The 17,172-nt window shown below is 49.5% G+C and overlaps 8 protein-coding genes across 8 annotated transcripts; 5 read left to right on the top strand and 3 right to left on the bottom strand.

Moving 5' to 3' along the window:
* The first annotated feature begins 210 nt into the window (after positions 1-210).
* Positions 211-719, top strand: BDV27DRAFT_137597 (uncharacterized protein). Its single transcript, XM_032069025.1, has 3 exons — positions 211-396; positions 450-557; positions 689-719. Exons 1-2 carry the CDS (start codon positions 270-272, stop codon positions 494-496), a joined length of 174 nt encoding a protein of 57 aa, XP_031921605.1. The 5' UTR covers positions 211-269; the 3' UTR covers positions 497-557; positions 689-719.
* Positions 658-2,358, top strand: BDV27DRAFT_169340 (major facilitator superfamily domain-containing protein; the record flags this gene model as incomplete). Its single annotated transcript, XM_032075007.1, has 4 exons — positions 658-1,006; positions 1,077-1,214; positions 1,355-2,145; positions 2,266-2,358. 4 exons carry the CDS (start codon positions 658-660, stop codon positions 2,356-2,358), a joined length of 1,371 nt encoding a protein of 456 aa, XP_031921604.1.
* A 320-nt stretch (positions 2,359-2,678) lies between these two features.
* Positions 2,679-5,166, bottom strand: BDV27DRAFT_163496 (uncharacterized protein; the record flags this gene model as incomplete). Its single annotated transcript, XM_032073553.1, has 6 exons — positions 2,679-2,855; positions 2,999-3,466; positions 3,521-4,492; positions 4,544-4,840; positions 4,911-4,997; positions 5,059-5,166. The coding sequence occupies 6 exons, from the start codon at positions 5,164-5,166 to the stop codon at positions 2,679-2,681; spliced, it is 2,109 nt and encodes a 702-aa protein (XP_031921603.1).
* Positions 5,167-5,746: 580 nt separating this feature from the next.
* On the bottom strand, positions 5,747-7,219 carry BDV27DRAFT_169338 (NAD(P)/FAD-dependent oxidoreductase; the record flags this gene model as incomplete). Its single annotated transcript, XM_032075006.1, has 2 exons — positions 5,747-6,369; positions 6,418-7,219. 2 exons carry the CDS (start codon positions 7,217-7,219, stop codon positions 5,885-5,887), a joined length of 1,287 nt encoding a protein of 428 aa, XP_031921602.1. The 3' UTR covers positions 5,747-5,884.
* A 657-nt stretch (positions 7,220-7,876) lies between these two features.
* BDV27DRAFT_163494 (uncharacterized protein) lies at positions 7,877-8,746 on the top strand (the record flags this gene model as incomplete). The annotated part of the gene is made up of 1 exon (XM_032073552.1): positions 7,877-8,746. One exon carries the CDS (start codon positions 7,877-7,879, stop codon positions 8,744-8,746), a length of 870 nt encoding a protein of 289 aa, XP_031921601.1.
* A 234-nt stretch (positions 8,747-8,980) lies between these two features.
* On the bottom strand, positions 8,981-10,506 carry BDV27DRAFT_169336 (aminotransferase class I/II-fold pyridoxal phosphate-dependent enzyme; the record flags this gene model as incomplete). Its single annotated transcript, XM_032075005.1, has 3 exons — positions 9,562-10,506; positions 9,366-9,508; positions 8,981-9,310 (listed from the first exon to the last, which is right to left on the bottom strand). Exons 1-3 carry the CDS (start codon positions 10,331-10,333, stop codon positions 8,981-8,983), a joined length of 1,245 nt encoding a protein of 414 aa, XP_031921600.1. The 5' UTR covers positions 10,334-10,506.
* Positions 10,507-11,170: 664 nt separating this feature from the next.
* On the top strand, positions 11,171-14,472 carry bioDA (adenosylmethionine-8-amino-7-oxononanoate aminotransferase). The gene is made up of 5 exons (XM_032077290.1): positions 11,171-11,508; positions 11,573-11,672; positions 11,726-13,059; positions 13,114-13,703; positions 13,779-14,472. The coding sequence occupies exons 1-5, from the start codon at positions 11,321-11,323 to the stop codon at positions 13,949-13,951; spliced, it is 2,385 nt and encodes a 794-aa protein (XP_031921599.1). The 5' UTR covers positions 11,171-11,320; the 3' UTR covers positions 13,952-14,472.
* A 488-nt stretch (positions 14,473-14,960) lies between these two features.
* Positions 14,961-16,994, top strand: BDV27DRAFT_137588 (biotin synthase). The gene is made up of 2 exons (XM_032069024.1): positions 14,961-15,771; positions 15,901-16,994. Exons 1-2 carry the CDS (start codon positions 15,562-15,564, stop codon positions 16,858-16,860), a joined length of 1,170 nt encoding a protein of 389 aa, XP_031921598.1. The 5' UTR covers positions 14,961-15,561; the 3' UTR covers positions 16,861-16,994.
* Positions 16,995-17,172: the final 178 nt, after the last annotated feature.

Below are 17,172 nucleotides of genomic sequence, written 5' to 3'. Positions count from 1 at the left end.
CCCGCGTTGCGGAACCTAATCCTGACACGTTCTTAGACGTCCGACCATTATTGCCCTTTGCCATCCCATTTGCCAAGTTCACGCCAAGCGCGATTGGCGGTCTTGCACTCTCCGTAGACACTGGCCATGTCTGGCTGCGGACATGATAAAGATACATAGCCAAGACTGGGGGAGGCAGTGCAAAGCTTGGAATCTGGGGTAAACACGATGATGGGGCTATCTCTAATTCCCCATGTCTCACCTCGTGGCACACGTTGACAAAGCAGAGTATGCTCCGGATGATAAGAAATCTAGCTGGCACTCTGGGCATCTTCTTGTTTTGCTACATGGCAACACTTGAGTATGAGGTATATTTGGACAGAGTTTGCCAATCTTTGGGCTATACGCTATCTTCACGTCTGTATAGGTCGTTTCTTCCCGTTGTAGGATAGACTAACCCGTGGAAGTAGATGTCACCGCTCTTGGCCTTCTGGATGTAACCCCGCAATTTTCATAGATGTGATCTGGGGTACAGATAGGATCTGCAATGTGAGAGTCGTAGTCGGGTCAAGGGCGAAGTAAGTATAAAAGCCCTTCCAATAGTCACCTGGTCATGTTCTTCCTGTTCCCAAAACCATTCCTTCTTACCTGTCTCCTCGAAATAACAACCCTGGCAAGATGTCTAACCCAGAGAAACCCCCTCTCCCAGACACAGACGAAAAGCCCGAAGCCCTCCACCGGGAGTACACGCTGGGCCAGGATGGCGTCAAGTCACCACATCACCAGGGCGACTACTCCGGTGCGCGGAAGAAGACAGACCCTGTGGAGATCCGTCTGGTCCGCAAACTAGATATATGGATCATGCCCACATTATGGCTGATGTACTGGCTCAACTACCTCGACCGTAATGCAATCGCCTTGGCGCGGTTGAATGGCCTCGAGGAGGATTTGAACTTGTCGTCGTCCGAGTATCAGACTTGCGTTTCTATCTTATTCGTGGGATACCTTCTGGGACAGGTTCCGAGCAGTGAGTCTTTTTCATTATTCTTTCTCGGCTTGATGTAACGGTTACGAGTATAGGCTGACCTCGTGTGTAGATATGTTGATTACTAGGGTGAAACCATCGTGGTATATGGCTGGATGTATGGCTCTGTGGGCTGTTGTTAGCGCTATTACGGCTTTGGCAAAGGACTTCAAGGGACTGCTGCTCGTCAGGTTTTTTCTCGGTGTTACTGGTATGTGCTTGCATTCCCTCCCTTAGTAGCTACTCCAGTGGACTACTTGCTGATGATATGACAGAGGCCCCATACTACCCAGGTAGGCCCATATTGCACCCCCGGCATTTCCACCTAGACATATTCTGACCCATGCACAGGAGCTCTTTACATGTTGTCGATCTTCTACACACGGAAAGAAATCGCAACTCGCATCTCGATCCTGTATACCGGCAACATCCTCGCAACCGCCTTCGCCGGCCTCATCGCAGCAGGCATCTTCCACGGCATGGATGACCTCGGTGGCATCTCTGGCTGGCAATGGCTCTTCATCCTCCAAGGCGCAGTCACCTTCCTCGTTGCCGTTTTATCAATCTTCACACTCCCCGACGATCCCCTGGTTACCCGCTGGCTCACCGAAGAAGAACGAACCTTAGCCCACGAACGCATCGTAGCAGATACCGTCGGCGCCCGCCACCAAACCAGCACCTTCAGCGGCCTCAAAGAAGCAGCCCGGGACCCGAAACTATGGCTCTTCGCCTTCATGCAACACATGCACCTCGCCGCAAACGGCTTCAAGAACTTCTTCCCCACAGCCGTCGAGACATTAGGCTTCTCAACAACCATTACGCTCGTGCTGACCTGCCCGCCGTACTTAATTGCCGGGCTGATCTCCGTGTTTTGGTCGTGGAGTTCCGGCAGGCTTAATGAGAGGACTTGGCATATTACTGTCGCCAAGGCGATTGCTATCTTCGGGTTTATCCTGGGTTGTGCGACGTTGAATACTGGGGCCAGATATTTCGCCATGGTTGTCTTTGCTATTGGTACTTATGCGGTTAATAGTATCGTGCTGGGTTGGGTTAGTAGTACGTGTGGTCAGACTAAGGAGAAGAAGGCTTCCTCTTTGGCCATTGTTAATACGATTGCTAATGCTTCGTTCGTTTGGACTCCGGTATGTTCTTTTTCTTTTTCTTTCCTTTCTCTATTTCTGGATCGGTTATTGTGACTAGGACATACGGAAGTGGTTGTGCTAATGGTTTTAGTATCTCTGGCCCTCGTCTGATGAACCTAGGTATACGATGGCAATGTCCTCCAGTGCGGCGTTCTCGCTTGCCTGTGCGGCCAGTGCGTGGGCTATGAAGATCTGGCTTATTCGGGCAAATAGGAAGATTCGTGGGAGCAATGATGAATCGGTGCTATACTATGCTTATTAGGGTATGGGTTGGCTGTTGCGACCATGAATTCCATTCATGCTATGTATCTAAGTGAGCTGTATGTACTGCATACAAAAGCGTCACTTGATCCGAATTGCCAGTTACGTGTTTCATATCCTTCCTCCCCATGATTATTCATAGTGGTCTTGGTGTTCATTCTCGGGCTTCCTGTCCTTATTATGTTTGCTTGTCCTGCACTTCCATCTCTTCGTTTGTGATTTCTTTGATAGCGCTTGCTCAGTAAACTAGTTCGTAAAAGATATGCCGCTGGCTAGTGCACGAGGCCTAGCTGAGTGATCACCCCCTGTTCGAAAACGAACTGCATTCCGACCGCGATACGCTCCTTCTCGTAGTATTCATATCGGCCCTTGAAGAGCTCGTAGCCGCCCGGAGACAGGAACCCTCGATATCCCAGTATCATATTCTTCCATCTCGGCTCAGTGATGAACTGTTTGTGAGAGGTGTTAGTGGTGCAGAACGGAAGATGGCACCAGAAAATAAGGAAGAGAAGAAGCAAGAAAATAAAAGATAAAAAAATAAAGCCAAAGGAAAAGGATAAGGGGAAACAAAGGGACATAAATGGTTACATACCACGATGCTGCTTACTCCACAAGGCTCCGTGTATCCCAGACGTTTATCAGTGCAGTTAATAGCCACGCCGGTGATTCTCTGCTCATTACCCGGGTTAAAAGTAATTGTATTACATGTGCATTGCGAGATAGATCTATCATTCCCAGATTTACCGACTAATTGTCGAGTTCCGTCACTAAACCTGAAGAGCAAGCCGCCGATTGCTTTTCCTTGGCCGAAGGGAAAGAATGCTGTGATGCTGTCGAGTATACGGGAACGGAAGTCGAGGAACTGTACGGCAGTCTGGGCCCTCCTAATGTTGAGTTGCTTCAGGCTCGGCATAAGTCTCGCAGGCTCGTTGTCGGGCGATGGCCAAATGCCGATCCAGCGAGTGGTCGCCAATAGATCTCCTTCCATATCCCACACGAATCCCGGAGAGGCTGTAGCTAGATCCGCGACGATTATACCGAATTGGGAGATATAGTCTTTCTAGGTTGGGTTAGCAATCGCTGTTCAGTAAGTCTACCATGTGGTTATACGTACGGTGTATTGCGCACTGAAACCAACCAACGTTTCGATAGTCCTTGCGCATAAGACATGAACGATGTCTTTATTGGTCCAACGACCGAACCTGGCATAGGGACGGTGATAGTTGCCATCTGTTAATATTGCGAGGCCGTGTATCTTATAGTTCGTGTGGGACTCAAGCATCGGACCGAGCGATATGACGAAGCCGTTTATAACCATATCCTTTGGAAACGACACACTTTGCAGCGAGTTGGTTTGATGACCTACGAGGCGACCAGATTTATCTCCTTCCAGTAAGAATTCGATACCAACCGTGCCGCCGTCCGCGCCAAAATACACTTTGACATTCTTAGGACTGGGCGGATTTTCAATCACAGGTCTGATATAGACATCTGTATATTTCTTAGCAATTGAAGCATCCCAGGAGAACGTCACCGCTCGAAAGCTGGAGAGGCCTAGTATCTGTGTTGAGACACCTTCATGATTGTCTTGGCTTGCAACAGAATCTTCAATGTCATCAAGAATCCGATCAATGCACATCATAATTCTACGCCGGTTCTGCAAGCCTAGATACTCATCCCATGATCCGTTCCTATCATCAGGAGTGACAGTAACCTCGATCAGCCGCACTGCGAGAATCTTATAGTCAATCGGATCTTCAGTCTCGGTCAGCAGCTTGTTGAGCGCGGTGTGTTCGATCCAGGGCATCCTGCCCTCAATTACGGAGTGCCAGTACTCGTTTGGGAGTGAGGTGCTAGCTATACAGAACGCCGGGCTCGCCCGCAGGACATCAAAGAGCGATTCAGCTGTGAGGAGGTGTAGAATACTTTGACGCAGTTCAACTGGGAAGCGCCAGAATGGATCAACGGATTTACAATCTTTTGCTTCGTCCCATAATTCTGCATTGATCTCCTCTGGACCGTCGCGCCTTGCCTCTTCCAGGAGCTGAGAGAAGTCCGGTTCATAGTTGGGGTCTGTAACAAGCCACTAGGGGCCAGGTTAATACCTTGAGTAAAAACTGGCATTGGTCATACATACCTCGTATCCATCGAGGGCCATCCACCTATGTCCTTGGAATTGCCCGGCGCCGCCATAGTAGCAATCACCCCAGTTGATGACGGCGTCATTGCTCATGCACTTGCGCATTTCCATCCGGAGAAATATCTCGCGTCCCAGGGTGGTCATGTACTTATCCCTCATTCCCATTTCATGAAGCATCATAAAGCACGCATTATGTACGACGAATCCCTCATCCCACGCAGCGAACTCGAGTTCATTTTCATGGCCATTTATATTTGTTCGAAAGATACGGGATGGCTCGTATTCGTATGTTCCCTTAGTTTGCTTAGTATACACAACTGGTCTTTGAGATTATGATTATAAGTAGCTCAAGGGGTTTACTCACCATCGTACTAACGTAGTATGCACCCTCTTCCTCTAAGTCCTCTCCATCATGAATATTAGCGCACACGATCCTAGTCAAGTTGAGCCACTACAGATCTCGTCAGGTACTGGGGTTCACTCCAGTTTAACTTTGGATTCTTGTCCCATACCTCAATATTCTTTGCGGTGGTAAGACGCGGGTCATAGGTAGAATGCTGCACGAAGTTCGTGGACAGCGGCCCTCCGCAAATATTGCAGAAATGCTCGCCTTCATCCATTTTTATAGGTGTGTTGCCACTCTAGGTTCACAAAAGAGCCTACCTGACGTAGGAAACACTGAACCCACGAAAATGTGACGTCAATGGCCTTGGTCCTGTCACTGGGTTCAAGGATGAAGAAAGGTTATAGTGATTGTGTACTGAGACGAAGTATCTTAAGATATTTAGAGGGTACGATCCTTGATAGCCAGCAGCTGTGCCGTAGAAGCAAGCTGCAGGCCCTTCTTGAGTAAGTATCAAGCCTTATAAATTAGCGGTTCCCTCAGTCCTTCTAGAGATTGCTGTGATAAGCAATGTGACTGTTGATTAGGCTCATCACATTTCACAACAAAGGAAAAAGAAAGAACGCCCGCGGTCAGCGAGAGCTTACACAATCGGCTTTTCTTTCTATAACCAAGCTGCTGGGTGGTACTGGCTAATGGGAGATTTTCTGGAAACAAACAATCTTATAGATGGTGAATTTCACCGGAGCGGGAAAACCAGATGGCCGGTGAGCTTGGGTGTATATCTGCATATATCCACGACTTGGTTGATATATTCTGACCAAAGATGTGTATACCATTCACAGTTCACAACTCTCCTTTATTAAGCAAAAATGGAGCTATCTTGACCCTTAAGGTAGTGACCTCTTATACCTAACTCTATTTCTTATATGCTAGTAACGAAGCCTTATATCCCAACTAAAACACTATACCGCGAGTGGAAGACGATCCTTGAGTCATGCAAAGTCTCGAAAAACTCTCGTTGGCACCAGCTTCTCATGCACACCTCTCTTGCTTTCGTGGGCTGGCTTCCACGCCCAGGCCTGATCCTTCTGCAGGCCGTTGCTGACACCGTTCAGCACGTTTACCACGTACTTCCCAATTGTCGGGAGGAATTTGTAACAGTGGAACGAGCCCCCTACCGCAAAGTACAGGTTTGAAAGGCTAGGGTTCGGGTGTCTAGTGATGAGTGGCTGTTGATCGGGGGTAATAGAGTCCCAGCACAGTCGATAGTAATCTGGTTTGCGGTCACCGTCCAGAACCTGAGGTAAACGCGGTTTGATCAAGTTTATCGAGTCTTCCTGCAGACCCGCCGGAGCATTTATTTGGTCCGGAACGGGGACGGATATCTCACGGCCAGACACTGTGCTGATTATATTTTTGACGGACGTCGCAAACGTGAATTTAAGGATCCCTGAATCCGTTGGAGGTATTACTTCCCCTATATACTCTCAGCACAAGCTCGTTAAGTCGTTAGGTATTAACAAACCTTGTCCGCCGTATACAAACACCGGTAACTGCGAGTATGCTTCTTTCTCAGCTTCAGAAAGCTGAAAATGGGCAACACAAACACCAGCAGCAGATGCCTGGCTCTCTACCCTTTCTTTGTCAGGTAGTTCCAGCTCATCCTCGATGGAAGACATTAACTGGCTTGTCCATGCTCCTGTTGCCAGAAGGATCTTGTCTGCTTTGAAGACCGCGCCACTATCTGTTTCAATTGCATGCACCCCGTCTTCTCCGCAGACAACCCTACTTGCCTCGCCAATCTCATACTTAACACCCATCTTAACGGCTTCATGAGCCATAATGGCTAACGCCTTCCCGGCATCGGCCCATCCCGCCGAGGGATTGAAATAGTATGACCCAAATGGACTGCAATCTGTTCTCTGAAGTAGCCCACCCCAGCGACTCTTTACTTCTTCCTCAGTCATGTCGACGATCACATCATCACGACCACTTTCAGAGAAGTTCTTCCTGATACGGTGAGGCGTGTCACTGTCTTTCTCATCCATCGCAATCCATCCTGACTGATGATAGACACCCGCATCTTGGAAGAATGGGAGGGACTTCCAGGCCTCGATCGCTTCAAAACCCAGACTCATATACAATGGGTTGGAGTAGTCCGCGCGGATGATCTTGTTGATATCCGTTGATGCGGCCGGTGTGGAGGGAGGGGCTCCTCGGTCTAAAAGTATGATTGGAGAAGGGTTGGGACTGCTACGTGCTAGGTGATAGGCGGTGCTGACACCGAAGATACCGGCACCGACGATGAGAATACTGTCTCCTTCCATACTTGATGGTGTGGATGGTTTAATGGGTTTGGTTCCGATCGGTTGGGTTGATGGTTCAAATGAGGGGTTGGGAGGGGTCGTGATTTTATATCGCGCGGGATATCATCCCAACTATTTCTCTGGCTTAGCGAACAACTACCACTACGTATATCTACACAAAACGCATTACTCCCTACTAGGATCTATACTATCACATACACTATAAGCAAGTTGAAGCTCATACGGTAGCCGACGGTGGTTTTTAACCAAAGGAATCCACATTTAATCTCGACTAAATCTTCCAGATCATACAAACTAGTCATCCACTGCTCACCCGGACTTTCAGATAGCTATGGCATAACAATGAGCGTTTGTTAACCTAAAACCATCGGAATATAGCAAATCGCGCGTCAAGACAAGGAATAAACTGCACAAAACCCCAGAAGATATATATCCCAAGCATGTAAATTACTATCTAGACCCTCAATTCCACGGTTCTACGACCACATTTACTCTGGTTATAAAGAGGGGTCCAGTAGTGGTAACTCTTACACAATATATCAATATATCAATAGTAGCCCCTCCCTATTACCCCCAGCCGTGAACCCTCTCTTCTTGAATCCTATTCGAAATCTCCTTCACAAAAGAACAAAAGGAAGAAAGGAAACATAATCCAAAATGCCCACACAAGTCATGCTCCCCCACACCTTCGCCGAAATGCTAAATATAACCCCCTGGGTAGAGTGTCGATGTCTAGGGTTTAACATTTCCCGTCTCCGCCACTGCAAAAACAGAATCAGTCCCGCCTCCCGCGCACAAGCCCTGAAATTACTCAATCTGGTTACGGAACATTTCAACCAGGGTCGCGATATCAGGAGTCTCTTGACAGATTTGGCTTCTATGCTCCTGTGTATAGAATCCCATCAGTCCCAGGTGCGCCGACTGGCCAACAAGTGGGATTTCCAGGCGTGGAGGTACTGGGTTGGTCGACGTGATTCGACGACTACTAATGATATGGGAAACAGTGAGAATAGGTCTGTGCAGGGGCAACAGGGAGCTGAAGCTAGAGCTCTCCGCTCGGACGTTATGCGTGGGCCGATGCAGCCGATGGAGCAGACACAGCAAGCGCCTGCGGAGGAGAGGCGTCCACAGCGACAGCCTCCAGGACAATGTATCCCTGCTCGGTGTTGGGTGGAGCCGGCCAATCGTGGGAATGAGACATTAGTGCGCTCGAGCTCGGGCTTGGGTCAGGCTGCTGGGGTCACGAATACGAGTGTTGTCCCAGGGATGGTGGCGCCGAGGGTGGTTGATGGCGAGTGTGGGATTTGTCTGTTAGGGTTTCTTGTTGACGTGACTGGTGGTTCGGCCAGGGAGTACACTGCGGCTGAGAAGAAGCTTTACGAGACAAGATATGATTATCGGCGGTGGGTGTGGTGTAGGCACCACTGTGGCACGAATTATCATCGAGATTGTATGGATCGGTGGATTATGGTGTCTGGTTTTATGTACCCGAAATGTCCGACTTGTAGCCAATTTTGGCTCTATTGAACTGACTTGGTTATACAAAATCTGATTTTATTTCGTTTGTTTATGTTTTATTGAATTCACTAGTACCAGCTTTTATTGTTGTATTGGTCTTACTTTCTGCTCTGGGTTCGACCGTCTGCTATGTTCTTGTATTACTTGTCGTAAATCCAACTATATACAAAATACAACTTCTACAGACCCACATCGTAGCCATTACAAAAGCATAATCAACAGGTATCAAAGCTTCTTCTACCTTTACAGTCGTGCAGCTTTTTTCTCCGTCATCCGGTTCAGCCAGTGTTGGATAGTGTCGACAAACCCGTCGATTTCCTCCATCGTATTACCCGTATGGAGGCAAACCCGTACCCTCTCCTTTCCTGCAGGAACGGTAGGTGCCATGATTGCACGCACAGTATACCCTTCCTGTTGACATGCTGCCGCCAGCTGACGAGGTAAGGGGCTGCGCAGAGAAAAGATGGGAGATCTCGGGAAGTGATCCACTTCGAAGACTGCTGGGTCCCAGGAACCAAGGTCTTCTAATCTGGTCCGCAAGTATAAGATCAATTGTTGAAGTTTGTGTTGAAGCTGTCGATGTCAGTCCAAATTCTCTAAGAGTCAGTATATACATGGGAAAACTCACGGGTTGTGTGATCCCTTCGGACAACAATTCATACGCGGTGCGGATGGAAGCCAAGAACGGGAAACCCAACGCCGTTGTGTAGATCAAGCTTCGCGCATAGTTGATCAGATAATCTCGGGTATCGGAGCAGCACAATACGATCGCTGAAGAGCTGTCAGGAACATAGATAACAAATGCAGGTTTCTTGATCGCATACCACCATGACTTGCTAAGGCTTTACCGAACGTATGAACACGGATAAATATCCGTTCCTCCACACCCAGTTCCTGAACTACGCCAGCCCCGCGTGGACCGAATGTACCCGTAGCATGCGCTTCGTCCACAATAAAATAGCCGTTTCCCCTCGGCAGCAGGCGATCAACGACTTGGATGAATTCGCGGATCGGCGCAATGTCCCCGTCCATGCTGTAGACAGATTCAACCACGATGAAGACATTCCGGGAGCCATCTTGGATCTTGGGATCAGCGTCGAGCTCTGATTGTAGGACAACTTCCAGGCTCTCGGGTGAGCTGTGTGCGAATTGAACCCGTTTGCCTGCTCGGGACAAACGCATGCCCTCTCGTGCGCTTGCGTGGATCAGCTCATCGTGTACAATCAGATCTCCTGGCTGAGGAATGCACGATAAGACACCGACATTGGCGTCGAAGCCCGAATTGAACAGCAGTCCACTGGGGGCATTATGGAAATCGGCGATGAAGCTTTCAAGCTCCTCGGCATAGGTTGAGTTACCGTCCAGAAGCCGAGAACCTCCACTGGCAAAGGGGTAGAGTGGAGGTGCCTGTTGCAGGTGGTCTAGTAATCGGGCTCGATATGCTGGCGACGTTGATAGTGACAAAAAGTCGTTGGACGAGAAATCCACCGACGTCTGAGGGAGCACTGTGAGCCTTCGACGAGCCGATTTCAGTTCTCTCCGGTGTAAAGCCTGACGCAGTGAGCCACGCAGAGACTTGGGGGAGGAGACATCCATTGTGACTAAGTTCAAGTTTAAGTCGTTCAACCAGAGGCACTAAGTGATTTACCACACCCAAGAGGGAAAGGGGCACGACAGAGGGTACTCTTATAGGTATGGTGCTGCCTCCCCCTCTGGATAGAGGGGATCGCGGGCATTCTCATCCTTCACACCGGAGACGTGGAGCCGGGGATTTTCACAATGAACTGCGTGACAAGAGTGGAGCTACTGTTTCCCGTCATTTGGTGGCTTACTCCGAGTGAAGACTCAAACCCTTTTTCGTTGTTGATTATTTCTCTGGTTATCCCACGTAATTCAATGACATGAAAACACTAATCTTTACAATGTAAGACTGTCATTTACTATAGTGTATAATTTTGTAATAAAGATATATTTATAGGAATCATTCTTGAGCCATACATATTACCAGATATTATTCAATTCCTCATAAGTGTTGGTTTGGCAGGTTCAGTTGCTCACTATGGGGAAAAAGAGACCTAGGGTACGATGCAGGCTGGTTTGAGTTTTGACCTTGAAGGTAAAGTGTAAGGCGGCCCGCCAGAATAAAGGGGATCCTCTCCAGAAAAAAAAAAAAGTTTGAATGCATATGAGAAAGTTGAAGCGCGGGGAGGGGAAATGACAAGGAAAATACCAAAACAAAACAAAAAAAGGAATATCCACAAAACTCAGGCCGTTGAGGACCAACCGGTGGGGGGAGGCGGCGGGCTGCCTGAATGCCTGGACAGTGTGGCTCCCTCCGGGGCTGCCTGAATACCTCGGGCCAATTCAACCATCATCTTAGCTCCGGTTCTGGATCTCTTACTCCTCTCGTATCTCTAATTATGAAGTAGGCTGTACACAATACTATTTTTACTTTTCTGACTGTTATAATAACAGCATTATTAATCTTATTGACTCCTTCTCCTCCTCCTCCTTCCGCCTTCTCTTCTTGTTCTCGATCATTCGATGTGTGCTTAGTAGTACCATCTACCAGCTCTGACTGTGATGTCTCCAGTGGGAGCTGCTCTCTGGCGTTCCCTTCGCGCCCATCAGGTTTACGGCGCCAACACTGATGTGGGCAAAACAATTGTCTCAACCGTTCTTTGTAACGCGGTTCAACGTCAAAAGTCCCAGGATCAGGCGGCCTTTCTGAAACCCGTCTCAACGGGGCCATTGGATGACGCGGATGACCGGTGCGTGGGCTAAATCCAGCTTACCACCAACCAACTCGTCACATATACTGATCCATGATCTTAGACATATCCAACGCCATGCTGTGGGTACATTGACTAAGTGTCTCTATCAATTCGATGAGCCCGTAAGTCCGCATATCGCGGCTCAGCAGAAGAAATTTACCGTACGAAAACCATCCACTCCCACTTGAGGTACTAAACACTAACACTCAAATAGATTCCCCGGGATGATGATATCGTGGCTTCGGTCCACAAGACCCTCTCTGACTGGGCAGGCAGCGGGGTCAATTTCGCCCTGGTAGAGACCGCCGGTGGTGTCCATTCCCCCGGCCCCAATGGCAATTCCCAAGCAGACCTCTATCGCCCACTCCGGTTACCGATTGTTCTAGTCGCAGACTCCCGACTGGGCGGTATCTCTTCGTCTATCTCGGCCTACGAGTCACTTTTACTTCGGGGCTACGATGTCCACTCGGTTTTACTGTTTCGCGATGAATACTACAAGAACCATGAATACTTGCTGAACTATTTCCAGAAGAAGTGTATTCCTCTTGTTCCACTACCTTCGCCTCCTCCAAAGCCGCCAGTACAGGATGCAGATTCCTTGGCGCGGGATGAGGAAGCCATGGCCACATACTATGGTCGCGTTGCACAGGAAACGGATGTTGCGAGTCTATTGGAACAACTATCTGCCAAGAACACGGAAAGGATCGACCGTCTGGAATCTATGGCTAGCCGGGCGCATGGCACCATCTGGTATCCATTCACGCAGCATCATGGCATGGAGGCCAAGGATATCACGCCGATTGACTCCGCTTATGATGACTATTTTCAAACATTTGTGAATTCGGACGAGTCCCATCATGAAAGCAAACTGCGTGCCACATTTGATGGGTCTGCGTCCTGGTGGACGCAAGGTTTGGGTCATGGCAACCCGAGTTTGGCTTTGTCGGCTGCATATGCCGCTGGACGGTACGGACATGTAATGTTTCCAGGAAATATACATGAACCTGCGTTGTCGCTGGCAGAGCTCTTGGTCAAGAGCATTGGCAATCCTCGCCTCCGGAAGGTGTTTTACACCGACAACGGAAGTACCGGCATGGAGGTCGCTGTGAAGATGGGTCTCCGGGCGGCATGCGACCGTTACGGATGGGATGCCAGCCAGGAACAAATCAGCATCCTCGGCCTCAAGGGAAGCTATCATGGTGACACGATTGGCGTCATGGATTGCTCAGAGCCTTCCACTTTTAACAAGAAAGTCGAATGGTATCGCGGCCGAGGATACTGGTTTGATTTCCCGCAAGTGAAGATGTCGCAAGGAGTGTGGAAGGTTGAGGTTCCCGAGAGCCTCCAGGAATCCCTGGGCTCAGGACTCGAATTCTCATCACTAGATGGCATCTTTAACATAAAGGAACGACTACAATCGCCCGCGGGAAAGCGCTACAAAGACTATATTCGGAATACTATCCAGGATCTAGTTCAACAACACGGAATGAAGTTTGGTTCTCTTATCATGGAGCCCATCATTCTAGGTGCTGGCGGCATGCTGTTCTGGTCAGTATCGATATGTTCGGTAATCTAAGACGTGTGACTAACGGACTTGTTTAGTGACCCTCTGTTCCAACGGTGTCTCGTCGACGTTGTCCGCGGCCATCCTGAGCTGTTTGACACTAGCGCGGCTAAGTCTGCCAAGGATCATTCAGAGGCCACCTCCTGGTCTGGTCTCCCTGTTATCTTCGACGAGGTGTTCACCGGTCTTTACCGCCTTGGCCGTAAATCCTCAGCCTCGTTCCTCCAAGCCGATTCCGACATCGCTGTGAACGCGAAGCTTCTCACTGGTGGCCTTCTTCCGCTATGCACTACGATGGCCAGTAATGAAATCTTCCAGGCATTTTCGAGTCCGGAAAAGAGTGACGCTTTACTGCACGGACACAGCTACACGGCCCATGCTGTGGGCTGCCAGGTGGCTGTGGATTCGCTGCAGACCATGATGCGGATGGAAAACAGTGGGTCCTGGGATGGGTACCGCCAGGACTGGAAGCCAACCCTGTCAGACCTGAGCGCTCGGGACAGCCCCGATGTCTGGAGCATCTGGTCTCATGGGTTGGTTAGTGATCTATCTCATGCGCCATCGGTGGATGGCGTGTTCGCCATTGGAACGGTGCTCAGTATCTCGCTGAAGGACGTTCAGGGAGGAGGTAAGCCACCCATGCGGTTCCATCCCCTTTCAGCGCGTTCCGGACTAACATGTGATGTCTCCACCGCGCAAATAGGCTACACCTCGACAGCCGCCAGAGGTTTGCAGCAGCGGTTATCGACGACCGACGGAAAGTTTAACGTCCATTCGCGTGTTCTCGGAAATGTTTTGTATCTCATGTCTAGCGTTACTTCCCAGCCGGAGGCGCTACGCTCCATCGAGGGGTTGCTGCGGAAGGCCCTCTTGTAGTGACAATTCCTGTGTAATTTACTGTACATTGGGATACATTGCTCTTAACGCCTCACCAAAAGTCAATGGGGAAGACAAGGTAGGTAAAAAAGAAAAAAAAAAAAAAAAAAAGAAGGCCCTAAATGAGATTAATGAGTTATGGTTTTTTGAGCGAACCAAATGAAACTTCCCGTATGGTTTACCTTCCCGGGAGAAAATTGAGTTTTCAAATGCTTGTTTCGTACGGTTATTATCGGGTAGACGATGACGATACGGAGGCTGAGGACAAGATACTCCGCACTAATGCCCTTGTTAAGGCCATTTATTCCGGAATAGTTGACTGTGGACTCTCTAAACCAAAGTATCCTGGAAGCGGGAGGATGCTTACTGGAGGGATATATATTACAGAGGCATTCAGAGCCAATTGCCCTCGGTATTGGTTTTGTAATGATCCTCTATTGTTGATAATTACCGGGACAAGATGGCAGGCAGTGTTAGTAATTATTTTAAGTCAGTGATGATCGTACGGAGTAGGGTTGGAAGTGCCTGGCGATCATTTTAACCTTGGAACGGGAGTGTCATCAACTTCAATGGGCTTTTCCCGGTGACTCAAACCAAGTTAACCTTCGGACTAAGTCCCTCCTACTCCGGGAGTAATGCCTATGTTTGGAAATCTCCCAATTCGTTCGATTTTTCGTTCACCGACGGCCCGAGGGTCCCCAATGTTGCGGCCTGATTGGCTTGGATCGACACGTGATGATTGGCAGACCTTCCGATTGAGGTCACGAGAATGAAAGAGATGGATCCTCAGGCAGCAAGCATACCATGTTTCCATTCTCCCGGATGAATAGTACCTATGATAGTACTTCGTAGTACTAGTAGCAGCACGGTTAACCATCGTACTCCGGCCGGTGGGGATCCTCCCACCAATACGTAACTCGCCCGCTGGATCTGCGTGTTTAATCCACAGCCTCCGTCAACGATCCATTGACCCCTCAACAGTTGGTCATTCCAGAATCTCTCCTTGGCGGGAAAGAAAAAAGTGGGCATGCTCTTCAACCCCCCCCCCCCCCATCAAGGCACTACCACGGCTGTGATTACAGAATGGTGGTGATGATGATGATGCTGCTGCTTATTCTTCAACCATCTACCGAACATTGTTTGCCAATGGGTTGAACCCCTCGTTGGGGTCAACATTCAGCCCACGATAACAGACGCAAAGTCACTTCTGTTCCTGAGCCACAGCTTTATTTGTATCAGGTGGTCGCTGACTGGGTGAAATGATTAGACTTCCTCCCCTCCCCCCACTGTGAGTAATAACAGGTAGTAATTGAACAATTAACAACTAACAACCAACTTACTCCGGGATAACACTGCAGCTCTGGCCCCCTCCCCTCCCCCTTGGCCGGTGAGCATGATTTGACTACTACTTACTATCTACCCCTCTCATCCACTTTTCGTCTCCTTGGTCCTTTCCCGAGGTTGTGGTCTTTTCTTCGCCGTCACTTGGCGTCATTGACCTTAATTCTTCTTAGAAGCTGTCATGGTGCTTTTGTATCCCCTCTAACCTAAGTACTGCCTTCCTCCCGCTCCCATTGGATTTCGATCATTTCTTCTACATTACGATCACCATGTCACTACTCCCGCGGTCCGTTCCTCGGATCATCCTACGAAGGTCCTATGGTACCGTCCAGTCCTCCCCCAGTGCGGCTTCAATTGCCAGCAGAATCCCGGTAGCTCTGCAAGAGGCAACGGCCGCAACAGTGCCCCGGACCACATGGACCCGCGAAGAGGTCCAGCAGATCTATGAGACCCCGTTGAACCAACTGACCTATGCGGCGGTATGTGGCTTCTTTTTCAATTTATGTCACTTTTTGAAATTTTTTTTTTTTTTTTTTGCTGTTTGCTGTTGATTGTTCTTTCAACATGATACCGCGATCTTGGAAGCAAGTTTACTCATTCCAAACCAGGCTGCCATTCACCGTCGATTCCATGACCCATCCGCCATTCAGATGTGTACCCTGATGAACATTAAGACCGGAGGATGCAGTGAGGATTGTTCCTACTGCGCTCAATCGTCGCGTCACAACACCGGTTTGAAAGCGACAAAGATGAGCCCCGTGGATGATGTGCTGAAAGCCGCCCGCATCGCTAAAGCGAATGGAAGTACCCGTTTCTGCATGGGTGCGGCCTGGCGTGACATGCGCGGTCGCAAGACAAGTCTCAAGAATGTCAAGCAGATGGTGTCGGGCGTCCGGGAAATGGGGATGGAGGTTTGCGTTACTCTGGGCATGATTGACGAGAACCAAGCCAAAGAACTGAAGGATGCCGGCTTGACGGCTTACAACCATAACCTGGACACGTCCCGGGAGTTCTACCCCACCATCATCACCACCCGGTCGTACGATGAGCGCTTGAAGACCCTCTCTCATGTCCGTGACGCGGGAATCAACGTTTGCTCCGGCGGTATTCTGGGCCTCGGTGAGGCGGACTCCGACCGTATCGGTCTCATTCACACAGTTTCCTCTCTACCTTCCCACCCGGAATCCTTCCCCGTCAACGCTCTGGTCCCCATCCCGGGTACCCCACTGGGTGAACGGAAGATGATCTCCTTTGACAAGCTCCTCCGCACCATCGCGACGGCCCGTATCGTTCTCCCCGCGACGATCGTCCGCTTGGCCGCGGGCCGCATCTCTCTTTCCGAGGAACAACAAGTCCAGTGCTTCATGGCCGGTGCTAACGCTGTCTTTACCGGCGAGAAGATGTTGACGACTGATTGCAATGGCTGGGATGAAGATCGCGAAATGTTTGAGCGGTGGGGCTTTTACCCCATGAAAAGTTTCGAGAAGGACGCCGACGCCTCCGTCTCGAAGGAATCCGCTCCTCCGTCGGCAAATGTATCCGCTGCGCCGGCCGCCGCGAGTTCGTAAATAGTTCTGTTTAACCCCTCTACTAGATCTGAGATTATCAAATCACTCTACCCGCCCTTTGCGTATGAGTCAACCCTATGAGGCATTATTATGATCCAATAGAAATCGTTCGATCGACCGCTATAGATGCCTGGTCCCCTCCACTCGTAGAATTGATTCGACCCCGGGCTCTGCCCATGTCTTGGAAATCCCTTGGCAAGTATCTATGATGCGGACAGCGGTGCAATTGCTCTTGTCTGTATCACCCAAATAATGACGGTTGCCTAATAGTCATCACATGAGGCTGGTGCTGTGTTTTTTTTTTTTTTTTTT

The sequence above is a fragment of the Aspergillus caelatus genome (genome assembly GCF_009193585.1).
Source record: "Aspergillus caelatus strain CBS 763.97 unplaced genomic scaffold BDV27scaffold_326, whole genome shotgun sequence".
Taxonomy (NCBI): Eukaryota; Fungi; Ascomycota; class Eurotiomycetes; order Eurotiales; family Aspergillaceae; genus Aspergillus; species Aspergillus caelatus.
The sequence above is the reverse complement of the archived record's forward strand: the minus strand, read 5'-3'. Positions and strand labels throughout refer to the sequence as shown.